The 23493-nt window shown below is 30.3% G+C and overlaps 1 protein-coding gene across 4 annotated transcripts in view; it reads right to left on the bottom strand.

Moving 5' to 3' along the window:
- The window catches only part of LOC127070345 (uncharacterized), a 258704-nt gene that overhangs the window by 45382 nt on the left and 189829 nt on the right, over positions 1-23493 (bottom strand). For all 4 annotated transcript variants that reach the window (XM_051008184.1, XM_051008187.1, XM_051008186.1 and 1 more), the window contains one exon: positions 3565-3698. In XM_051008184.1, the coding sequence (XP_050864141.1) occupies positions 3565-3698 (134 nt within the window). The remainder of the gene's footprint in view (positions 1-3564; positions 3699-23493) is intronic.

Below are 23493 nucleotides of genomic sequence, written 5' to 3'. Positions count from 1 at the left end.
TTTTTCTTCAATTTTGGTTTTGTTACCTTTTCCATCTACTACGTATTATACGTGTTCTATATCGATATATACACGTGGGAAATGTTAGCTCGATGATCGTGTATGAGTTTTTTCACGGCCTGTTTCTTGGATATATAAAGAAGATCGTGTATCGTGTCTCTTTATCGTTGGTAATTTCAATCCAGTTTTGAGACGAGTGTAATCATTTAAAAAAAAAAAATTTTTTGTTTTGAATATATCATTTATTGTAAAATAAGTGGGAATCAAATTTTAGTTTATTTTTTTTTCTAATATTAATTATTTAAGAATTGACTTGTTTTTTTTTTTTCTCTTTCAATTGGATATTTTATTATTACAAATATGTTTTTATATTTAAAGAATTCTTTTATATGCTATCATGATTGAAATGATACTATTATTATTACAATTTTTAATTATATAAAATTATGATATACATATATATATATATACATATTATTTAATTATTTTAAATATATTTACGTTTAATTGATATCAAGTTTATAATTAAATCATTTATTTAAATTATCATTAATTATTTATAGAATTCAGAAACAAATATTTGTTATTTATTAACTAAATATTAGTCAACGTTATTATGATATTACACATATCATACATCATACTTGAATAATAGTAGCAGTTTCACGTTATACCTACCTTCTTCCTATCGTTGTAATTAACACGATATGATACATACATTATGTTACATGGTTATGATCCACGTTCTGCATACATGTAACGCTCATTGGATGAGTCGATCGTCCGGACAATCGTAATGTAGAACCAATATATGTAGTGCGGTCAATCGATAACTTGCATAACTGATTGTTGTTCAATAATTACACACACACACACACATATATATTTATATACATATACATATATATATACATATTCAAAATATCGATTAATTACGAGATACTAATCGTAATAATTAATGATCCATTACGAATTAAATAAAACCTACTAATTTTATCTAAAATTTGTTCGTAAGAAAATAAAAAAATTAAAAAGAAAAGAAAAAGAATAAAATAAACAAACGAAGAAAAGCAAAACAAACCAGCAAGAAGGGAGAAGAAAAATTTCAATTTACATTAAACGTACGTTGGTTCGTTCATTCGTTCGTTCGTTCGTTCGTTCATTCGTTCGTTCGTAAGAGATAAAAGTGACACGTGCGTTCAAACAGAAGTCAAAGCGAGCGAATCGAAACGAAAGGAAACGAAAAAAAGAGTATATGTATATATGTGAGAAAGAAAGAGAAATACAGATAGATAAATAAAGAGAGAGAGAGAGAGAGAGAGAGGCTAACTCCTCTCGATACTTTATAGGCGAGAAACTTTAACGCCGACTCCGCGAGAGTTTTCAGGAACGAATAGAAGTAGAAAAAGAAAAAGAAGAAGACGGAGAAAGAAAAAAAGTAAAAAAGAAAAGAAATAAAAAAAAACACACACACACCGAAAAAAAAGGAAAAAAAAAGAAAAGAAAAGAAAAAGCACGAGAAGGGAAAGAAGTAACGAGACTTTGGTTTACAGCGATAGATCTCACGACTGAGAACTTTTATACGTGATTTCGCTTTCCCTTTTGCTCGTCGACCTTTTCTCTCTCTCTCTCTCTCTCTCTCTTTCTCTATCACCCTTCCAGATAGCTTTAGGATCGATAAAAGAAAAAAAAAAGAAGAAGAAGAAAAAGACAAGAAACTCGTACGGAGATTTTTCTTTCCGATAACTATTATGCTATACTACCATCTACTCCTACCCTCCCTCCTCTTAGTCCACCCCCTTTTTGGATTGAAGGTCTCTCTCTCTCTCTCTCTCTCTCTCTCTCTTTCTCTCTCTAGGAAATTTCTCGCGGGGGTTTAACTGAGCTGAGATTATTTTGCATGAGTAAAGCAAACGCCCTTGTATTTTAAGTTGATGGCCTAGCGGATGAGATTCGCCTTGGGCTGGCATTCTTCGGCTAGAAAGGAGGAAAGAGGATTTCGCCGTTGACGATCAACTGAACGCTGAAATCTAATTTTCTTGCCGAGGAACGAGCTTTTAGGAAAATCGAAGATCGTTCTATTGCTGTATATGTACGTATAGTGTTTAGCTGTGTGTATGTGCGAGCGTATGTGTGTTTGTAGGGAATGTGTGTGTGTGTGTGTGTGGGGACATTTTTATGAAAAGGATAAAAGTGAGAAGAAAAAGAGAAATTAATGCAACCTGCATTGGGATATGAAATTTTTCTTGTGTTAGGATGATGATTAATATTAATTATTATCGATGTATATATATATATATAATATAATATAATGTATATAATATATTTGTTATATATATACTATATAATATAAAATAATATATAATATATATATATATTCGACAAATTAATATTTAGAGAGAATATCAATTGCTATCGTTTTTAAAATAGTAATTTTAAAATAGAGTTGGAAATTTGTTTTTGAAACAACTGAGTATGTAAAAATTATTGATTTATCACGTCAGATGTATATACATATATATATATATATATATATATATATATATATGTATGTATTAGAAAAATTAATATTGATAGAGAGAGTATCGATTGCTATCGTTTCTGGAATAGTTAAAAATTTTTTTTTCAAACGAATGAGTATATAAAGATTATTGATTTATCACATCAGATTTTACATTTAATTGATTATTATTATTATTATTATTTTTATTGTTATCATCTTTCGAAGAACGAAGTTGATTTCGTTCGTTAGATAATATCGATTATACGATAATATCGTTTCTGCATAAGACAGATTTATAAGATAAAAACGAGAGAAATCTAAAGTTGAATTGAGTAATGAAATATTATACATACTCATGTGTTACTATAACTTTTATAATATCAATCATTATTATAAAGCAGAAGAGATCTTATATAACGTCGAAATGAAGATCGATAAGGAAGTATCGATTTCTCAATCTTTTGTTTTCATTCCTTTTTCTTTTTTTCACAGGACAAATTTCCAAAAAGTAAACGAGTTAAAATTATTCTACGATAAAATCGCGTTAGGACGCAACGTTTAATACGATTATCGATTATTGTCGAAGGATGTATCTCGATAAAAAAAAAAAAAAAAAGAAAAAGAAACGAGAAAGAAAAAAAAAAAGGAAAAAATTGAAATCAATAGAAAATATCGTTTACTTCGGTTCTTAATAGAAATGTACGTTTGTTAAAGACGTGAGAGAAATTGAAAGAGTATTAAATTGAGGCTGTAAAACTTTTTCGAAGATAAGTTTGCCGTTGTTGAAAGTGTATGATATATTTATATATATATATATATTTTTTTTTGTTGATAGATCGGTCGTTTCCAATCGGAAGGAAGAAAAGTCGATATCCGATCGTTAAGAAATCTTTCTCGATCGTTTCATGAAACGATCGAACTTGAGTATCGAAGAAAAATAGATGGCTATTTTTAGATGTATATATACATAACACACATATGTATTACACACATATACGCGAGTATGTATGTATGCGTATACTCATATACACGTGTACAGGAAAGAATCGTAAATACTTTACCGTTTCTCCATTGATGGTCCAGCGGAGATCGGCTTTTGGTATCGAAGGCCAGGCCGTACAGTTGGCAGTCACGTTTTCGCCAACGGCGTAGTGCTCGGATAAGCCCGTGATTTCCGGTCCTCGTTCCGGAAGAGCTGGAAACGTAAATTCAACGCTGAATGGTACGTGAAAGTTATAACTTTCGAGTGTCTACGGTAACGTCCATGTATTTCATATGTCGTTGCTTTTCTACGATATATATATATATATATATATATATATATGTATGTGTGTGTGTGTATATGTATGTATATATATAGTAGAGATTGATACATTGAGAATCGTATTTAACACATCATCGAAGGATAAAATTTGATGAAAAATTTTATTTCTCCTTTTATTATCGATATATCTCTATTGTTCGATGTTATATCAATTTATATAGGTATATGTAAGGTAAGGTGATGTAGGTATACGTGTGCGTACGTGTGTAGGGTGCCCGTGTGTATATAGAGATACACGTAAGATAATTCGAATATTTCATATATTCATTTTAATCATACATTTAATTTAATAATTTTCTCATATAAATTTTCCTCCGGTATTATCGAATCAAATTGAAACAACGTGAATCTGAAAAGGAGAAATTTCATTTTTCCTTGTTTAACGTGTTAATTCGATCAAATAAAAAAGAAGAAAAGGAACAAAAAAAAAAGAGAGAGAGAGAGAAAATCGAAAATCGAAAATCGAAAACGAATTCCTAGGAAAATCTATTCACTTCAGAAATCTATCTACGCGTATATCTATATAATAATTCTCGATCAAATAATTCAGATTTCACGAGATATTTTATACGTGATATCAATCGTGTTCATTTTTATTTATTTATTTATTTTTCTCTCTCCTCCTACTCCTCCTCCTCTTCCTCCTCCCAGCGATACCATTTCCGATAATTAATTAATCCGTATTAATGTAGAAAAAATCGCGAATCGGTTCGACCCGTGATTTTTATGACAATATTGGAATTATTATCATTTTTTCTTTTTTTTCATTTCTTTTCTTTCTCTCTTTTTTTTTTATATATATATATAATCCTCTTCATTTATCCTCCCTTTTTATTCTTTTCTCATTTTTATTCTAGCAGTCGTTTACGATCACGTTATGGCTGTCAATGGCCGTGTACCTCCACTTGTAATCGATGATCAAGTTTATCAGACTGCCGCCGGCGTCCCTCGCTCTGCGTTCGATGTCTCTAATAGCGTTAATTGGTACACCGGATTATGAGAGACATTCGCGTTCAGCCTGGCGCGACCGAATGCTCAATTAAACATCCGCCCTGTTGTCCAAGCACTTACTCACATCCATATATATATACATAATATATACATATATATATATACATATACATTTTATATATACGTATATGTGTGTGTATATGTATGTAAAGTGCACGAGAGAGAGAGAGAGAGAACTAGCTAAATCGATCTCTTCTCTTTCTCTCTCTCTCTCTCTCTCTCTTTCTCTCTATCGTAATTGATCCATTAATGCATCTCACAGACCGATATTTCATTCGACAACGATATTAGATTTTGCGATCTCGAAAGTTTTTATGATCTTTGAAAGTTTTCAACAGTTTTCTCTGGTTAGAAATCGCAGGGTTACATTGCTACCTAAATAATTCAGTGTTCTCGTTATTTACAAGTGTATAGGAGACACGTTCGAGTACGCTTTGTATTTGTACGTAGCTAGGTAGCTAGGTAGTTAGGTAGCTACGTAGGTAGATACGTATATCTATCCTACGTAGGTTACATATACGAATACGAATCGTAGCGTGTTCCAAATTCATGATTGTGTTCCAACTCGGGAATGGAGTTTGCGGATTGAATCGCCGATTTACAAAAGGTTATGCATCGAATTTTTCTCCGAGAAAATAAAACGCGACTACTACCAGGATGCGTTACTAAATCTCGGTAACGCGAAATATCCGCGTTCTATAAATGTTTTCGCAGATACAAATATATATTCTATATTCTATTCCAATCAAGATAAAATTGTATATTATTAATATAGCCTTTATATCGTTTGATAACAACAAGATATTTCTATTTACGTTTACGAAATTATTAAATTATTCGTATTAAGAATCAATATTCGTATTGGGATGATATTTCATTGTCTTTTATTTTATTAATCGATATGAAAAGAAAATAATACGATTCAATTAATAGTTCCTATCTTGAGATTTTTCATTTTTGGCTGCAAATAAAATCCCGAAAAATAAGTTATAGATTAGAATCACTACGGGTTTCTTACAACGAAATAATCACTTCTCGCTTAAAATGAAATCTATCTTAGTTACGTTGATTCTTTAAGATTTAACAACGATTCCTCGCGTTAATTGTTCGAAAATGTCGATGCTTCTGTTTTTTTTTTTTTTTTTTTTAATTATTAAGAAAAAAAAGGAACGAAAGAAAGAAAGAAAGAAAGAAAAAAAAACAAGGCCAGAAGAAACAAACAAAATAAATAAACAATCCCATGAATAATAGAAAGTGATTCGTTCGCGTTTCGATGGATCGTACGGAAAGAAAAGAAAATTAAATGCAGTTTCGTAGAAAATTATAAAAAAAAAAACGAAAAAAGAAGAAGAAGAAAAAGAAAAGAGAAAAAAAGAGCGGACCAATCAGCAAATCTCCCGAGACAAATTAAATTGTTATTCGTTTGACGGATTTGATCGAGATCGTTATATGCAATAATAAATAGACAAGTAAGTAAATAAGTAAATAAGTAAGTAAGTAAGTAAGTAAGTAAGTAAGTACTTAAGTACCTAAGTACGTAAGGGGATTAAACGCGTATTCGTGTTGCAAATCACGTTTAGCATTAGACTCGCGTAATCTTTCAGTACGATTTTGGTAGGTCAAGCGAGGATATACGAACGATACGCGATGGCGGCTCGAAACATGTCGAAGGGTTTTCGCTTTAAAATGTGGGAAGCTTTCGTTGTATATGTATCGATGTAGGTATACGTATCCGTATTACATATGTACGTGTATGTACGTGCGAGTAACGTTACGAGAAGGGATGATATCTCGCTAAAGGAAGTTTATTTCCTCGACGATTGTACGGGCTTGTAGGAGCTAGTGGATTTGCGGAATGGCGGCCAGCAGAAAGCCATGGTTGGGCCGGAAGGTAACGCTGTAAAACAAGACTCTCTCTCTCTCTCTCTCTCTCTCTCTCTCTCTCTCTCTCTCTCTCTCTCTCTCTCTCTCTCTCTCTCTCTCTATCTGTCTCTTTCTCTATCTCTCTCTTGCACTTACGGTCGCACTTGTAGTCAATGTTGAGGGTACCAGCCACAAAACGGAGGATACATATAGAGAGCGACAAATTTAACCGACGGTCCTTCGTGGTTTACGGATTTCGCTGGACTTTCCTATTTTCAAAGAGACTTACTAGCAACGTTTCGCCTGGTGCTATTACCGTTACTAATTTTCGCTTCTCTTGATTCGAATTTCTGGAAAATTGTAAAATAGGAATACGTGCGTTCAGGGAGCTATTACGTCGGCACTCGTTGTGTGTGTATGTGTGTTCGAAGAAATTATTTAAGAAAATTATACGACCTAAATTGGACAGGTAATGCTTCATTCCTTCGCTCGTATATCGTCTTTGATATTCGTTTAAACGCTTCGTACACGCTTCGTGCATATTTCATTTTTATTTGAACTTTTTGTTCGCAATGATTTTTATACTTTTATTAAGATTTTTGATTTTCGTCTTTGGGTCAACTTTTAAATCCAATTTTTTGTTTATTATAAGAAAGCATAAAGAATTGTTATTCTTTATTCGTATCTGTAGCAAATCTTCGATGTATTTTATTATATCGAAATATTTTTTCTTTTTTTGTAAACGAAAACCAAATTATAGATCAAGCGTTACGCTTTAGTTTATAATATCGTCCCTTGATCTCTATTTTATATTAGTTGTTCTTTTGTATTAGACGATTTAAAACGATTTATGTATATATTGCTTACGTAATTTAATTTATCTTAGATTATTTCAAATTATATTTATTCTTACGATCTTACGATTAATTATATACTTATCCAAAAACGATTGATTTTTATATCGATAAATTACGATTTTTAAGATCGACTGTGATCCTTCTCATTTATTTCTTTCTCTTTTTGCGATTTATTATTATACGATTATTATTTAATTCATAAAGTACATTGTATAGATATATATAGAACAACGTTAGAGCTTTGTATTCATATAAGATCGAAGCTCTCTTCGTAGTATAAAAATAGGTTAACACGATGCGTAAACGTTCGATCCTTCTCTAGAACAATTTTCCACCCCGATATTTATGGAGCGCATTTATGAAGCTCTCTACGTAAGCTCCGGATCGTTGGTTCCCCTTTAATTCGATTCACAGAGCCTCTCTTATGAGTGCTTCGCATAAGGGATGTTCATAAATCCGAACGGGGTATTTCTCCTTAATGTTCTTCCATATTACTGTGCTTCTCGTTACCACATTGTCCCTTATTAAATAGTATTCGAATATTTAAAAAAAGACAAAACAACAACAAATGGTTTACCTGTACTCGATCAATATAATTATTAAAATAAAATTCGTATTAACAATTTATCAATTTAAATTCGAAATTATTAAACGAAAGATATATATACTTCGATGGTAAATTATAAAAATGTGAGTGTTTTATATTCGTCGATGTTACGATGTAAATCCTTCCCTTTTTACGTTGTTTTTTGCTTTTTTTGTTTGTTTGTTTGTTTTCATAAAGAATAAAATTTAGCAGAAGGTATCGACGAGACCGATTGAAAATTGACAAAATTGAAATTTTACCTTAGAATTTTTATTGAACAATTTATATTTCGAAGTGTATAGTATAGGTAAACGATATAGTTGTACGCACACGCGCATAAAGCGCGTCCTATCGATATTCCGGCATAGACTTTCGATATCGTAAATATTCATGGAGGAGGAAGTGGGAGGGTGGGAGGCTGGAGAGATCATAAATATTCATTCGCGGTAACATTCAAAGAGAATCGTTTAAAAGAAGGAAAAACTAAGAGTAACTACGTCTAGGAACGTCTGCTAAAAAGATATCTCTTCTTCCGTTTCGGTTTACCTTTCGGTATTGAAAAAGCCAAAGATTTTTATAAGATTCTTTTTCTCGGTCACGTAAGAAATGTTTTCGGTAAAACGAAAATCCTTTCGTTGAATTTCAGCCGTCACGAGAAAAGAGAGAGAGAGAGAGAGAGAGAGAGATGTTCTTTCAAATTATATCCAAACATCGTTCGATCTTTCTTTTTCGTTCTGTTTCCTGCACGTGATGCGCTTGCATCTCTTGTTATTATTGTTATTTTTATTTTTATTATTTCCTTGTTTTCTCTTTTTGTTCATTGGTGTCTTAACGTTCTTTTCTTCTTTTGTTTTCTTCTTCTTTTTCTTTTTTATGTATTAAAGAGGAAAGAGAAAAAGGAAATAAAATATACGTATCGTTTCTCATAGTTTATTTTGCGAAAGATATGACATTTCGTAATAAAAAATTTTTATGAAATGATATCCTATAAAAAAAATAAACAAAACAGAAACGAGAGAGAGAGAGAGAGAAGTAAAACACGTGTCGAATCGCGCCCGACGTAAAAGTATTTTTGAAGAAGATAAAAAATTCATGTCGAGTCAGACTCGACATATAGGAGCTCGTGTAACAATGTCCTTTTTTTTTATATATGTTTCCAAAAATATATATAATAATTCATTATTTCGACTTGGATTTCAATTTGAGCAAACTATAAACAATAATATATATAATAATAATAATAATAATAAGTAATTGTTTCGAAAAAAAAAATAAAAAATCTCTTAATCCTATTCGAACGTATCCGATTAAAAAAAGAAAAAAGATACAATTATTTCTATCCACAATCAAAATATAAATTAAGAAGATCATCGGATCGATCGAACTTTTTCTTTTCTTTATTTCCTTTCTTCATTCTTTCATCGATCCAAGAACAATATTCAATCGTCTCGAAAATGATAACAAAAAAAAAAAAAGAAGAACATTATATCAGAAAAATAATTACCTCGAATATTACGAACAGAACGGGGGTAGAAGAAACAAGAAAACAACAATTTGAACGGGTCGATCAGATATCGGTAATTATTTCTCAAAGATAAAGTTTCTTTATTGGTCTTGATAATATATTTTTTTTTTTTCATTTATTTATTATTTCCTATTCTCAATCGTAACTAGAAGCAATAGCAAATTGTTCGAGCCAAGTACCTGTAATATCTTGACCCCTTAATATTCCAATTTGTGGCTGCGTAAATATACAGATACATATATATATATATATACATACATACGTACGTACGTACGTACGTACATGTGTACATATACACATATGTATACATATATACATTCGTACATTCGGATTCCGATTACACGTTTCCCTTTGTATTCGAGGGGTTGGTCGCTCTTAATCATCGAAACCTCGCTTCGCTTCGCGTCCACTCGGATAGCTTTACGAGAAGAACGGCTTACGTAGTTATAGACTTGGATGCATACAAAGCGAGATACCGATGTAACGATGAAAAATTGCACTCTATCTATCTATCTATCTATCTATCTATCTATCTATCTTTCTCTCTCTTTCTTTCTTTCTCTCTCGTTTGGTCTTTAATCACCTTTTAAAGCAATCTTCGTATATGGATGTAGTTTAGTTAAATGAAGGAAAAGACTAAAACACCGAGACGATTCTTTTATCTTTCGAAGTAACGAAAACATAAAAGTTTCGTATTTATTTTATAAAGTTTCATATTTATTTTAATCTTACTTCTCGATACTTTTTTCTTTTTTTTCTTTTTTTTTTTTTTTTTTTTTTTAAAAGGCGTTTAATCGATAAATATTCTCATAGTTTGATGGAATAAGTTTGTATATATGAAGGTAATATATTAATGAAGAGTATTATTTTAATTATTATTTTCTCTTAATTATTGCTATTCTTATTTCATTCTTTTTTTCTTCTTTTAAGTATTAAAAAAGAAGAAAGAAGTAAAAATTGTTCAAACGTGAACGATAAGCTCGATGAGAGTGTTTAAATAATGTTTTTTTTTTTTCTTTTTTCTCAAGTTTTGTTATCTTCCAAATATAACTACGAAGGGATTTGATTTGTATATTGAAGTTGGTATGTGAAAATTGATAAAGAATATTTTTCTTATTATTATTTTCTTTTTAATTATTGCCACACTTATTTCATCCTTTTTTCTTGCTCCTTTGTATTAAAGAAGAAAAAAAGAAATAAAAATTGATAAAACATGAACAATAAAATCGATAAGCGTTTAAATAAGATTTTTTTCTTTTTTATCAAATTTTATAAGTTGTATTATTTTACTATCTTACAAATATAATTATGAAAAGATTTGTTTAAGATTTTTCATTTACAATGGATTAGATTCATCCACAAAAATGGATTGTATCTAAGGTATCACCAACTATTAGAAGATGATATTTTCTAGACAATAAATTTTTTTCTAACACAAATCAATCTCTCTATCTCTCTCTTTTGGTCTTTAATCACTTTTAAAAATAATCTTCGTATGGGTTTAGTCAAATGAGAAAAAAATTGAAACGTAGAGACAATTTCTTTCGATCTTTCGAAATGAAGAACAAAAATTCGCCATTTGTTCTAACATATTTCTTCTTTTTCTTTCTTTTTTAAATGTTTAATCATTAATCATTATGCTGTGCGATAAAACAATTTACTTAGAAAAAAAGATTATTACGAAGAACGGCAAGATTATATAAGAATTGATAAAATCTATTTGTCCCTTCCTTTTCTTTCTTTTTAAATACTACAAAAATTCTTAAAAAGATGAACAATAATATCGATCGAAAGAAGTATTTCAATAATAAATAAATGTTTTATTTTCTCTTGCCACTTCTTTTCCGATTTCATTAACTTTCATAAATTTTACCATTTTGCTATCTATCAAATATATATAGTAACGAAAAGAATTCTTTCCCGTAATTTGTTTGAGATTTTTCATTTCTAGAATGGATTAGTGAAATTACAAAAAAACGATCCTATCCGACGGATCACCACCCGTTAGGAGATGAAATTTTGTAGTTCAGCGAATTCTTTTCTAACGTAGACCAACATATCTCTTTTTCTCTCTCTCTCTCGCTCTCTCTCTTTCTTTCTCTTTCTCTCTTTCTCTCGAATCATTGATGTATACTTTCTGAAAAGCGGATATGTCCCATTTAATTTCTCGCTTCGACGGTATTCGTAATCTCGATTGATTCCTTCCTCCTACTCCCTACCACGCTCTTTCGAACCCAGTCGAACGAAAAGTAGGTATCTCTCTTTCGCTGTTTGTTCGAGGTATACTTCTCGTCGAATTTGCAGAATTTCCTATCGAAAATCCGCCGATCTTTTCGCGTTTCGAGAAAGAGAATTCGTTGATGAGGAGAACTTTTGAAGTAAGTATAAAAAAAAGAAAGGAAAAATTCACGAAAGAAGACAAGTTCTCTCTCTCTCTCTTTCTTTTTTCTATCTGTATTTCTCTCTCTCTCTCTCTCTCTTTTTCTTTTTCTTTTCTTGTCATATTTTTTTTTTCTTATTCTTCGACCCACCTACCTTCCATGGAAACTGATTGAAATTTGTCGAAACACTTGAAAATTACGAAAATTTTTTTTTTTTTTAATATTCTTCTCTCGCATTTTTCTCTATCTCTATCTCTATCTCTATCTTTATCTCTATCTATATCCACTTCTCTCAGTGCCCGAAATTAGTGGAATCATCGTCGGGCCTCGAAATCCGTTTAAGCTTCGGCTCGCTCGCCTAATTCAATTATTTCTGTGGTAACCTATATAACAAACGATATAGGGTGCTGCCGGTGGTTCGTGCAATTGTTTGAAGTACGAATTAAGCGTTACGGGGTATGGTGGTATGTACGGGGTGTGAGGGAAGGAGGTAAAGGGTGGTCGAACGGTCGTTTCTGACGCACGCGCGCGTTTTCGAGTTTTGTTGGAAAAAAAAAAAAGAGAGAAAGAAAAAAATAGTGAAATACAAAAGAAAGTAGTAGGATCGCAAAAAAAAAGATTTTCAAAAATGGAATAAAAAACATATCCATTTTTCTTTTTCTCTTTTCTTTTTTCTGCTTCTTGTTCTGTTTGTTCCTTTTTAACTTCCCTCTTCTCACTTCACATCCCATTATATATTATTAATATACTGCTATTATATATACTTCGTGTATACATTATATATATATATATACTTATAGTGATTCGTTCGATTGATTCTTCACAATTACAAAATAAAATAACTATATAAAAATTTCAACGAGTACTCAAATAAATAGGATGATTATATCTTCGAAATAATCAAGGCTTGATACAATCGAAAGATAAGATCGATTAAATTGATTCTTACAATTTCTTACGTTGAATACAATCAAGATTTCTATATACGTGATATTATATACACATATGTACATACACATACACATAGATAAGTGCAACTAGCAGGTCGAATATTTCCCTTAGATCGAGATAAGTGCGTATACTCGAGTGTTTCCGTCTTCACGGATACATAATCTCCCTCGAGCGACTCTGAAGTTCGAGCTCGGCGTATCGTTATCATAGAAATCGCGGAATTACGGAGGCATATGGTTGCTCTGTATTATTAAGCAGAAACGAGGAGGTGGAGGAGGATGAAGAGGTGGAGAAGAAGGAGGAGAAGAAGGAGGAGAAGGAGGAAGGAGGGCTTACCGGATTTCATCGTTTCCTATGCTTCCGCTCGTTCGTTGCTTCGTTCGATCTTTCTTCTCTCTTTTAACCTCTTCTTTCTTTATTTCTTTCATTTTTTTCTTTTTTCTTTCTTCCCTTCTTGCTCTCTATTTTTCCATATCTTTTCTTGTCTCTCGCTTTTTTCTTTCTATTTCTATCTCTTTTTCCTTTCTAAATATTTTCCTTCTTTCTTATTTTTCGAATTCGTTCGGTCTTTCTTTCCTTATTTTCTTTCGTCTTTTTTTTTGTTTCTTTTTTGTTTTATTTTTCCGCCTTTAATTTCCTTCGCTCGTTACTTTTATGTCACAACAGAGCAATCCGCGACCATCTGCCCATTTTTTGTCTCCAATAGAAATTCATTCGTTCGCTTGAGAGACTAGTCTATTTTCTTGCTTTGAGATCGTTACCCTTAATACGGATGGAGGATTCTATATATATATATATACACATATATATACAAATACAATATATATATATATGTATCTATGTATCTATATATGTATGTATGTGTGTATAGACATTCAAGTCCTCCAATATCTTTACGGAAACTCGAAGATACTCCCTTGTTGGCATCGTCAAGGACGATACTTCAAGTTAACGTTAAGGAAACGCCTAAGTTTAGATAATCACTTATCTAAATTTAACGATCGCGATAACGTCGATGATATTGTTTTAGATATGAAATAAACATTTGATTAGTTCGAAGATATTACCTAAATTATTCGAATGATCATCGTTTAAGCTTAATGAATTCCCAAACGATTATTGCTTTATTCAGTTTAATATTGTTTTAGGAAATGATCCGACGTTGAAACTTTACGATCTATTATAATTTAACTTAACGACTGACAATTTGTCAAGGAACATAAGTATCTATGTACGTACCTATGATACCTATGTACTTATATAATATACATATCTATCTATTTACGTATACGTTAACTTTTTAAACGAGGGAAAACTTCTTCTTCGAACACTGTACTTAATAAATCTGAGAAAGTTCAGATTCCGTTTGGCAGGAAAATCGTCAAAGGCATCGTTCGACCCAGTTTGCCTTGCATATCCGTATAAAACGATGTCGTCGTCGTCGTCGTCGTCGTCGTCGTCTCTCTCTTTTTCTCTCTTTCTCTATATCTCTATATCTATATATATATATATATCTCTTTCTCTCTCTATCTGTATGTATATATATATATATATCTTTCTCTTTCTTTCTCCTTTTCTTTTTCTTTTTCCTTTGCTTGCAAACTGCTACTTTAAAATTGTTTCGCGATTATTATGCATTCCCAAGAGAAACGACTGTTTCCATAATTTTCCATTCCACGTCGTTCTTTTTTTAAAGTCCAATTCCAAAATACTACGAAGACCGTCGCAGGACTTTCTTTCATATTATTTTTTTTTCTTTCTCTCTCTCTCTCTCTCTCTCTCTTTCTTACCGGAACTTTGACCGCCTTATTCACGTCGCTACTTCGCGACGGGTGACTTGCCCGACCAGCATCCGACGTCACATCCGTTCGATAAATAATCATTTTCCGTATCTCGAGAGGGCTGAGATTTATTCGTTTCGTAATTCTGCACTCACGAGAAAATATGGCCTTGTGTCATGTACTTTTCTCTCTCTCTCTTTCACTCTCTTTCTCTTTCTTTCCGTCTCTCTCTTTCTCTCTATGTGTGTGTGTGTGTAGATGCACAAGTTACGTGATAATTTTTCATGAAATATCGGGCCAACTTCTCGCCCCATTTACCTGCAGTGAAAGAACTGCTTTCCGATTCAGTGTGCTCTTATCGAGGCCAAAGAAGACACTTTCTTTTTTTTTTATTTTTTATAAAACGTGTTCCAACGTTACCTTTGCGCAATTTCTTGTCGATCATCGAATTAATAATAGAATATCATAGACGTTAATTTTCCAATTCAATATTTTATTCTCATATCGTATCTATTTTTTTTTTGCTATAAATTTGAAAACAAACGAAATTACTTATATATATATATATATATATATATATATATATATATATATATATATGATATAAAAGAATAACATACATGATAGTATATAATAAATAGTTATATATATTTATAATATATTTATGAAATATATTATACATAATTCCATCTTTAAATTTATTATAAAGAAATATATTCAATGCGAAAATGAAATGTTGAATTTTAAAAGTAATATCGTCAACGATATTATTAGTTTTATATATATATATATATATATATATATATATATATATATATATACACATACATATTATATATATATTAATAATATACATAATATATATATATATATATATATTTATAATACACACACACACACACACACACACACGAATATAACTCGTGATTTTATCGATCCGTTTACTGATGGACTTCCCCCTAGCAAACCCCCAACTATATCTTCCTTCTTTCCTTTCTAACTATCAGCACTCTTTTTTACTTCTCTACGTAAAAACTTTTTGCTCGCGGAATTGTAGTAGTCGTTGGTTGGGCGTAGACCGAACTCGGTTATCTTCTGGCGATTGACCGACTCCCTGGAAAGAAGCCAAATCCCTCGATCATCTTCGTGCCTAACATACCTTCTTGCCTTCTATCAACCTTTCTTTCGCTCCTCACCACCAGTAGCACCAGTAACAGCACTAACAGTAGTACCAGTACCAGTACCAACAGTAACAACAGTAGCAATAGTACCAACAGTAACTCTTCTTACCATTCTTTAACTTCATCTCGTCTCTTTACTGCTTACATCCCTACCTTCCTACAATTTTTCTTGGATTTTTCTAAGAAGTAGATTACCGATCGATCCAACCTAACCGTTCACCACCCACCCGGTCAGTTTCGACAGTCCAACTCGACTTGAACTCAGAAAACAAGAGTGTTCTTTCTTTTCGAGAGAAGTCGATGCTCCAGCTCGATCTTCCAATTCTCCCTACCACTCCCTCATCCCTGTACCCTTCCTACCCCCTTTTTCGAATCTCTCTGGGGAACAAAGAAACCGATTTTAGTTTCCTGTTTCCTTCTTCGCTGGTTCTATTTTAACCAAAGGGAGAAAAGGGACTCGGAGAAAGAAGGTCGAAGAACTAGCCTCGATCACCTATCTTTTTTCTACTCATCGTTCAAAGTACATTGGGTGAGTTGGTGGGAGTAGGAGAGAGAGAGAGAGAGAGAGAGGGATGATAGTGATGGTAGTTGTGGTGGTACGCTGACACATTCGCTCGACTTACTTCGATGAGATGACTATGTCGCATTCGACATCGTACGATTTTACGATCTATATCCTGTCTCTCTCTCTCTCTCTCTCTCTTTTTTATTCTCCTTCTCTATCGTTTTCTCTCTATATTTTTCGGTTCTTATGTTCGAACTTTTTAAAATCGTCGGCTCGAGTCCCTTTCGTTTGGATATCAACGATCAAACGATTATTTTCAATCGATCGACGTTATCTAATCGTGCGTAACGATATCGGTTCGAAAAGTGTCTCGTGAAATTCTTTTTTTTTTTTTATTTTTTTTCTCTCCTTTTTTTTATTTTCTTCCTTTTATTTTTTCCTTCGGAATGGACGGATAGAAACTTCGTGGATTATAGTTCGTGATATAGTTCGATGACACGTTTCATGGGAAGTTGATGGTTATACGAATAGACTATTTAATTTTATGGTTCGAGTAGTCATGCAATCGAAATAGGGTTGTTTTTAATCCTACTATCAAAGATAATCAAACTGATGGAAAAAGAAAGAATAAAGGGGAAAGAGGAGGAAGAAGAGGAAGTTGAAGTATAATTAAGTTGATTTTTTACGAACGAACGATGCATCTTAAAAAGTGCTATTGCACTCTCAACGGCAATTCAACTCGTGCATAATATTATCATATTTTAGCCAAAGTGTTTCATTTATGGTCGTTAGTTTGTATGGGTGGCAATAGACTCAGAGACTACATAGTATAATATTAAGTCTTGAAAGTTATTATCAAGTATCGAAGTTAACTGGTAATATCTATTAATAATAATATATCTATATATAAATATATTATATTATATTATTATACGCAATGTAATGTTAATCTTTAATATATCTAATATTATATAATATAATCTTTAATAATAAAAAGTTATTATCAAGTATTACTCCAAATTAACTGATTATATATATATATATATATATATATATATATATATATACACATATATTATATTATATTATATTATATTATATTATATTATATTATATTATATAATAATAACTTTTAAAAGATATTATCAAATTACCTAGTATAATATTATATTATTATAGATAATATAATATTATACATAATAAAATATTAACCTTTGAAAGCTGTTATCTATCATCCCAAACTAATTATTAGAACTAAATATTAAAACTACATATATATATATATATACACATATATTATATTATATTATATTATATTATATTATATTCTATTATATTAGTGAATAAAATAGTATTATATTATATAATATAATAATAACTTTTAAAAGATATTATCAAATTACCAAGTATAATATATTCCAAATTAGCTATTTATATATATTCTTAATATATATAATAATATATTATATTATATTATTATAGATAATATAATATTATACATAATAAAATATTAACCTTTGAAAGCTGTTATCTATCATCCCAAACTAATTATTAAAACTAAATATTAAAACTACATATATATATATATACTTATATATTTTATATTATTATTTTAATTAACACTAACAAATCTATATAAACAACGAATAACCCATATATTAATTCTATTACAGTCCTTAAATTTTTCATACAATCTTCAAGATATATCTCACGGTTGATACTTTTTAACGATTAATATTAATAAAAAAAATATATATATTTCCCTTTCATAAAAATCGATTTTATATATATATATATATATATATATATATATATATATATATATCGAAGAAATAGAAGAAAATGGAACCGGACCTTGCATTATTTCCTCATTAAATAAATCCGCTGACTCTTCTACGTGTTCTCCTCTCCTCGTATCCTCAGAAAGGAAAATCCCTGAAGCAGCACTCCCATTTCGTGGTAGACGCTAAAGTAGATTCTATGGCTCCATGGAATACACACTTGGAACGTGCTTTTGGCATACACTTTGCCATACACGGAACGAGACTTTCTCTCATATGCACGAATACGACGTGGAAATGTACCAAACGATTTGTCAGTGACAAATAAAAGAAGAAGAAACGGAATCTGTGACCAATCCGGTTGTCTCCTAACGTTGTAAATTAACTCAGATATGAAAACATTTCCAGTGAATATATTTTCGGTCATGGTGTCGTACAAATAAATATGAACGATCATATTATTCTTGTTATGCTTGAATTTATCCGCGTTGATCATTTCCAATATATTTATTGCTTTACGTCTTAAATTCATATTGTTCTTTAATATAATTTTTTCTTATGTTATGTTAAAAAAAGAAGTAGTATTGATAATCCTTGCATATAGTATAATATAACATTGTATATATGACTGTAATTGTAATATAGTATTCCGGAGTAAAATATATATGTATTTAATATAATATACATATATATATATATACATTAGTTATATCATAATTATATTATATTGTACTATAAATTGTTTTGTAACTTACATTATAATATATATATATATTGTATTATATATTATTTATTATTTATTAAAAGCATTGTTATAACTCGTTAATAACTCGGAATATATATAATATATATTGTTAATATATTACAGTATAATTATATTATACTAATGCAAGTCGCAACTTACATTTGGATAAATTTAAAAAAAATTTTATTTATATAAAAGAATCGTTTCTTTTTTTTTCATACGTTAAAATGATACAAAAGTCGAAAAATATGAAAAATATCTTTAAGTACATATGCGTATTTTAAAGATGAATAACGTTCTAATGATTTGAAGATATTAATAATGCACAAGACAATCTTGATGCAAAATGACGGCAAAATAAGATTAAGGATAACTCGAGTAAGATTTGGTATTTTTATTATAAAAAGTAACGAGTAAATCCTGTACTTCATCCCTCTACTGTTTTCATTTTTGATCTTTACTTCTTTCATATACCAAAGCGTAGTTAAAATTAATACGAATTATTTTCTTTTCTCTGTATAACAATTATTTCTCATTTTTATATAATCCTTCTGTTATCATCGGATAAGGAGAAAAAAGAAAGAGAGAGAAAGAATTTTTTTATTTCCTTTAAACTTTAAAATTCGATCTTTTTACATATGCTAGAATGTATATACATATACAAATATACATACATATATATGTATATTCATACATCAATACATACATTCACACATATATACAAATATGTGTGCATACAACACAAGGATATATACATACATATTTACATATATATTTACACATACACATATGTATATATATATATATATATATATATATATATATATATATATATGGAGTGAACTTTCCAGTAGATATAGTCAATTAACTACGCTTCGTTGCGCCACGTGGTTGGACATGGCCGTATACCGAGACGTTTAATAAAGGCCACTGCGTTACTTTCTAATTAACAATTAGGAATCTACCCTAGTAAGGAGTAAGAAGGGTAGATCGTACAAGGCAAAGTAGTGGGGAGGAAATGGGCGTGGGTGGTGTTTAACGACACAAGCACTGCTCGAATTAAACCGTTTGAAATAATTACGAAGCACTGGTCCAGGATTATGAAAGTACCGAAGGAAATGGTTCTCTATCGTGTTCTCGTATTATCTTCCATCCGATCATTTCGTTTAATTATTGTAACGTCTTGTAAGATAATTTTTCATTATCCTCGGATTATTTTACAGTAGATTATATTCGTAACGTAAAAATTATAATCTATATTTGTTCCTGTATCTTCATTCTTTTCTTTTCTTTTTTCTTTTTTTTTTTTTAGATATTTCATAAGTATATTATTTAAATGAGTTAATAAGAAGATAGATATATACGTTTACGTAGGGACTTGTACAGATTTTTACGAATCATTTTTATATCATTATCTTAGAAATATCTATAATCCAATTTTGATTTATATCTACAAAGAAAAAAAAAAATATATATATATATAATGTCGATAATATCTAATATAGTTTAGTAATAATTTTATTACTATATCAGTTTCTTTTTCCTTTTCGTAGACACAAAAAAGAATAATGAATAAATGTATTAAATGTTATTAAATATTTCAATGGTAATATATAAATGAGAATATGAAACTTAAAAATAAAATAATATTGATGTATGAATATATTAAAAATATATACTACACTATACAACTATTAATTACTTCAACCATTGTAAATATATTCTACTGAATCACTTATATATTGATTTAAAAAAAAAAAAAAGAGGGAGAGAATAGAAAAAAAAAGAAAAAGAAACATAAAGAAAAAAAAAAGATAGAAAAGGACTTGTGTTATGAAGTAACAATCACAATTACACGACGTTGTAGATGATTAAAAACAATAATTTTTCATTACAATATATACGATCGTGGAAAATCGTGTTCTGATATTTCTATTAAAATAATCTACTCCATGTATGCCGATATACGTTTCTCATTCAATTCGAAATTATTTCGTATGCATTCTCGTTATCGAATGGAATGATATAATAGATTATCTACGTGTCCCGGTTATATGTATACGTATTTTCAAAAACAAGAGAATATTTATTATCAAATAATTTTCGCGTGCTTCGCTTTTCAATTTTCCAAGTATAGGTATTTGTTTGTATTTTCTCGTTCCAATCGAATTTCCAAGCGATCAAGATAAGGATGAACGTAGCTTTCGCCATTCGCAAATCGGTTGTATTTTATCGAGGACGACGTTATGATTTCTACTCTCTTTCTCTCTCTCTCTCTCTCTCTCTCTCTTTTTTTTTTTTTTCAATAACCGCGTATGCACTTTCTTCTCATTTCTTTTTCGTTTGTTTTTCGTAACAAGAGTATTCTATCAATTCGTACGTATCATTCGAATTTATTTATGTGAACCATAACGAGATAAACGCGATCAGATTTTAGAAATTTAAAAAAAAAAGAAAGAAAAGAAAAACGAATTTTATCGTCCTTAATGATATACTTTCAATATCAAGATTTTGTTAGGATTGTAATAACAATATAATACTAAATGCGAAGTATATAACGTCGAATTGGTTAAAAAGTAATAATGATATTTTCAGTATTACTCTGTAATTGGATTTTGAAAACTTTGATAAACAAATATTATGTAATTTTTAATTAAATTCAATTGTCTAACGAGTAATCTTGGAATTTTTAATATTATTCGTTGATTAGATTTTATAAATTTCGAGAATATTAAATATTTAATATCTAAATAAGCACAATGTGTATAAGACAATATATTAATCATACATAATAATTTACAGTAGTTTGAATTTGCTAATAACAATTATTTTTCTTACTTTTGCCAGTAATAATTACATTGTTTTTATTAATAATTTCATGTAAATAGTATATTCATATCTACAAAGAAAAAAAGAAATATATATATAATATCGATAGCATTATCTAATATAATTTAATAATAATTTCATCATCGCATCATTTCCTTCTGCTTTTCTGTAGACAAAACAAAAAATTATTCATATATCAAATAGTATATAAATTAAAATACACAAATATACTAAAGAACAAAACTATTATATATCAACAATTAAATATAACAATTTAACATACAAGTGTATTAAAAATACATTACAAAACGTACATACTATACGACTATTAATCACTTACGTCAGAACAAATATATTTACATGTATTTACACGAGATTATCAATAAAAAGACATACCTATATCCATTGAAAAATTAATTCCAAGATTACTTCTCGATATCGTCGAATCAATCTTTAAAAAAAAAAAGAAGAAGAAGAAAAAGAAGAGAGACAAAAAAAAAATAGATTCCAACCATGATCAATCGCGAACGATATTACAAATCGTTCGATTTCTTTTTTGTCTTAACGCTTATCCTCGCACAACATAAATATTTTTTCCTTCCTTTCGGGAAACATTATATTATATTTTTCTCCCTTCTACTTTCTTTCCTTCTTTCCTCTCCGTTCTAAGGGGGGTTTTCTCAGGGAGAAGAAAACAAAACTGAGAGCTTGCTTTTGTATACATACATACATACATACATACATACATTCTATGGTGGAAAAAGGATAACAGAGAAGCGAGAAGATTGCTAGCGAAATCAAGTTGTTGCTTCCGCAGGGGAAAAAGGAACGTGCGATCTCGCGGAAAAAGATTCGATGGGATAAAACCAACTCGTGAATACTTCTGTTTATGATGAATGGTGATAAACGACACCAGAGATATTCTCTCTCTTTTTCTTTCTTCTGTGTGTGTTTCTTCTTCTTCTTTTTTTTTTCTTCTTCTTTTTTCTTCCCCGCACCCGTTCGTTCTTTAGTAGATCGGTTTCTTTTACTATTTCCTTTTTGAAGAATTTTCCGTGTCGTCCGATAACAGACAGAAACAAATTTTGTAGATGGCGAATCGATCGTTCGACAATCTCGATAGCTAGCTCTTCTTCTCTGGTTCATAGTAAAAGGTATCTTTCTATGTGTATTTCTTTTTCCTCCCTCTTTTCACCCCTTCTTTCTTCCATCAAACTTTAAACTCGTTCTCTTCTCGATACTTTTCTTTTCTTTTTCTTTTTCTTTTTCTTTTTTTTTTGGCTCTTTATTTTTATTTACATTTTATTCGTTCGTTCGTTTTTTCGTTTGTTTATTTGTTTCGTTTCGTTTCGCTTTTTTTTCTTCTTTTTTTTTGTTTTGTTTTATATATATATATATATCCCTCGTTCTTGTCGCACGAAAGTGATTTACGTTTTTGCGGGAAGAATCGAACGTTACGTACGGTGGATACGTAAAACCGTTTCGAGTCGTAACGTACGAACATTATTTTTGAGAGCTCATTCATCGAATCCTCCCCTTTCTCTGTGCACCCTCCCTTAACCCCTTCACCAACCCTCTTTTCCCTATCCTTTCTACGTCCAACGTGAAACGGAGATTTTTATATTGGAAAAAAAAAAACGAACAAAAATAGAAAGATATAATGGACAAGA

This window comes from Vespula vulgaris, chromosome 18 (assembly GCF_905475345.1).
Source record: "Vespula vulgaris chromosome 18, iyVesVulg1.1, whole genome shotgun sequence".
NCBI lineage: Eukaryota > Metazoa > Arthropoda > Insecta > Hymenoptera > Vespidae > Vespula > Vespula vulgaris.
The sequence above is the reverse complement of the archived record's forward strand: the minus strand, read 5'-3'. Positions and strand labels throughout refer to the sequence as shown.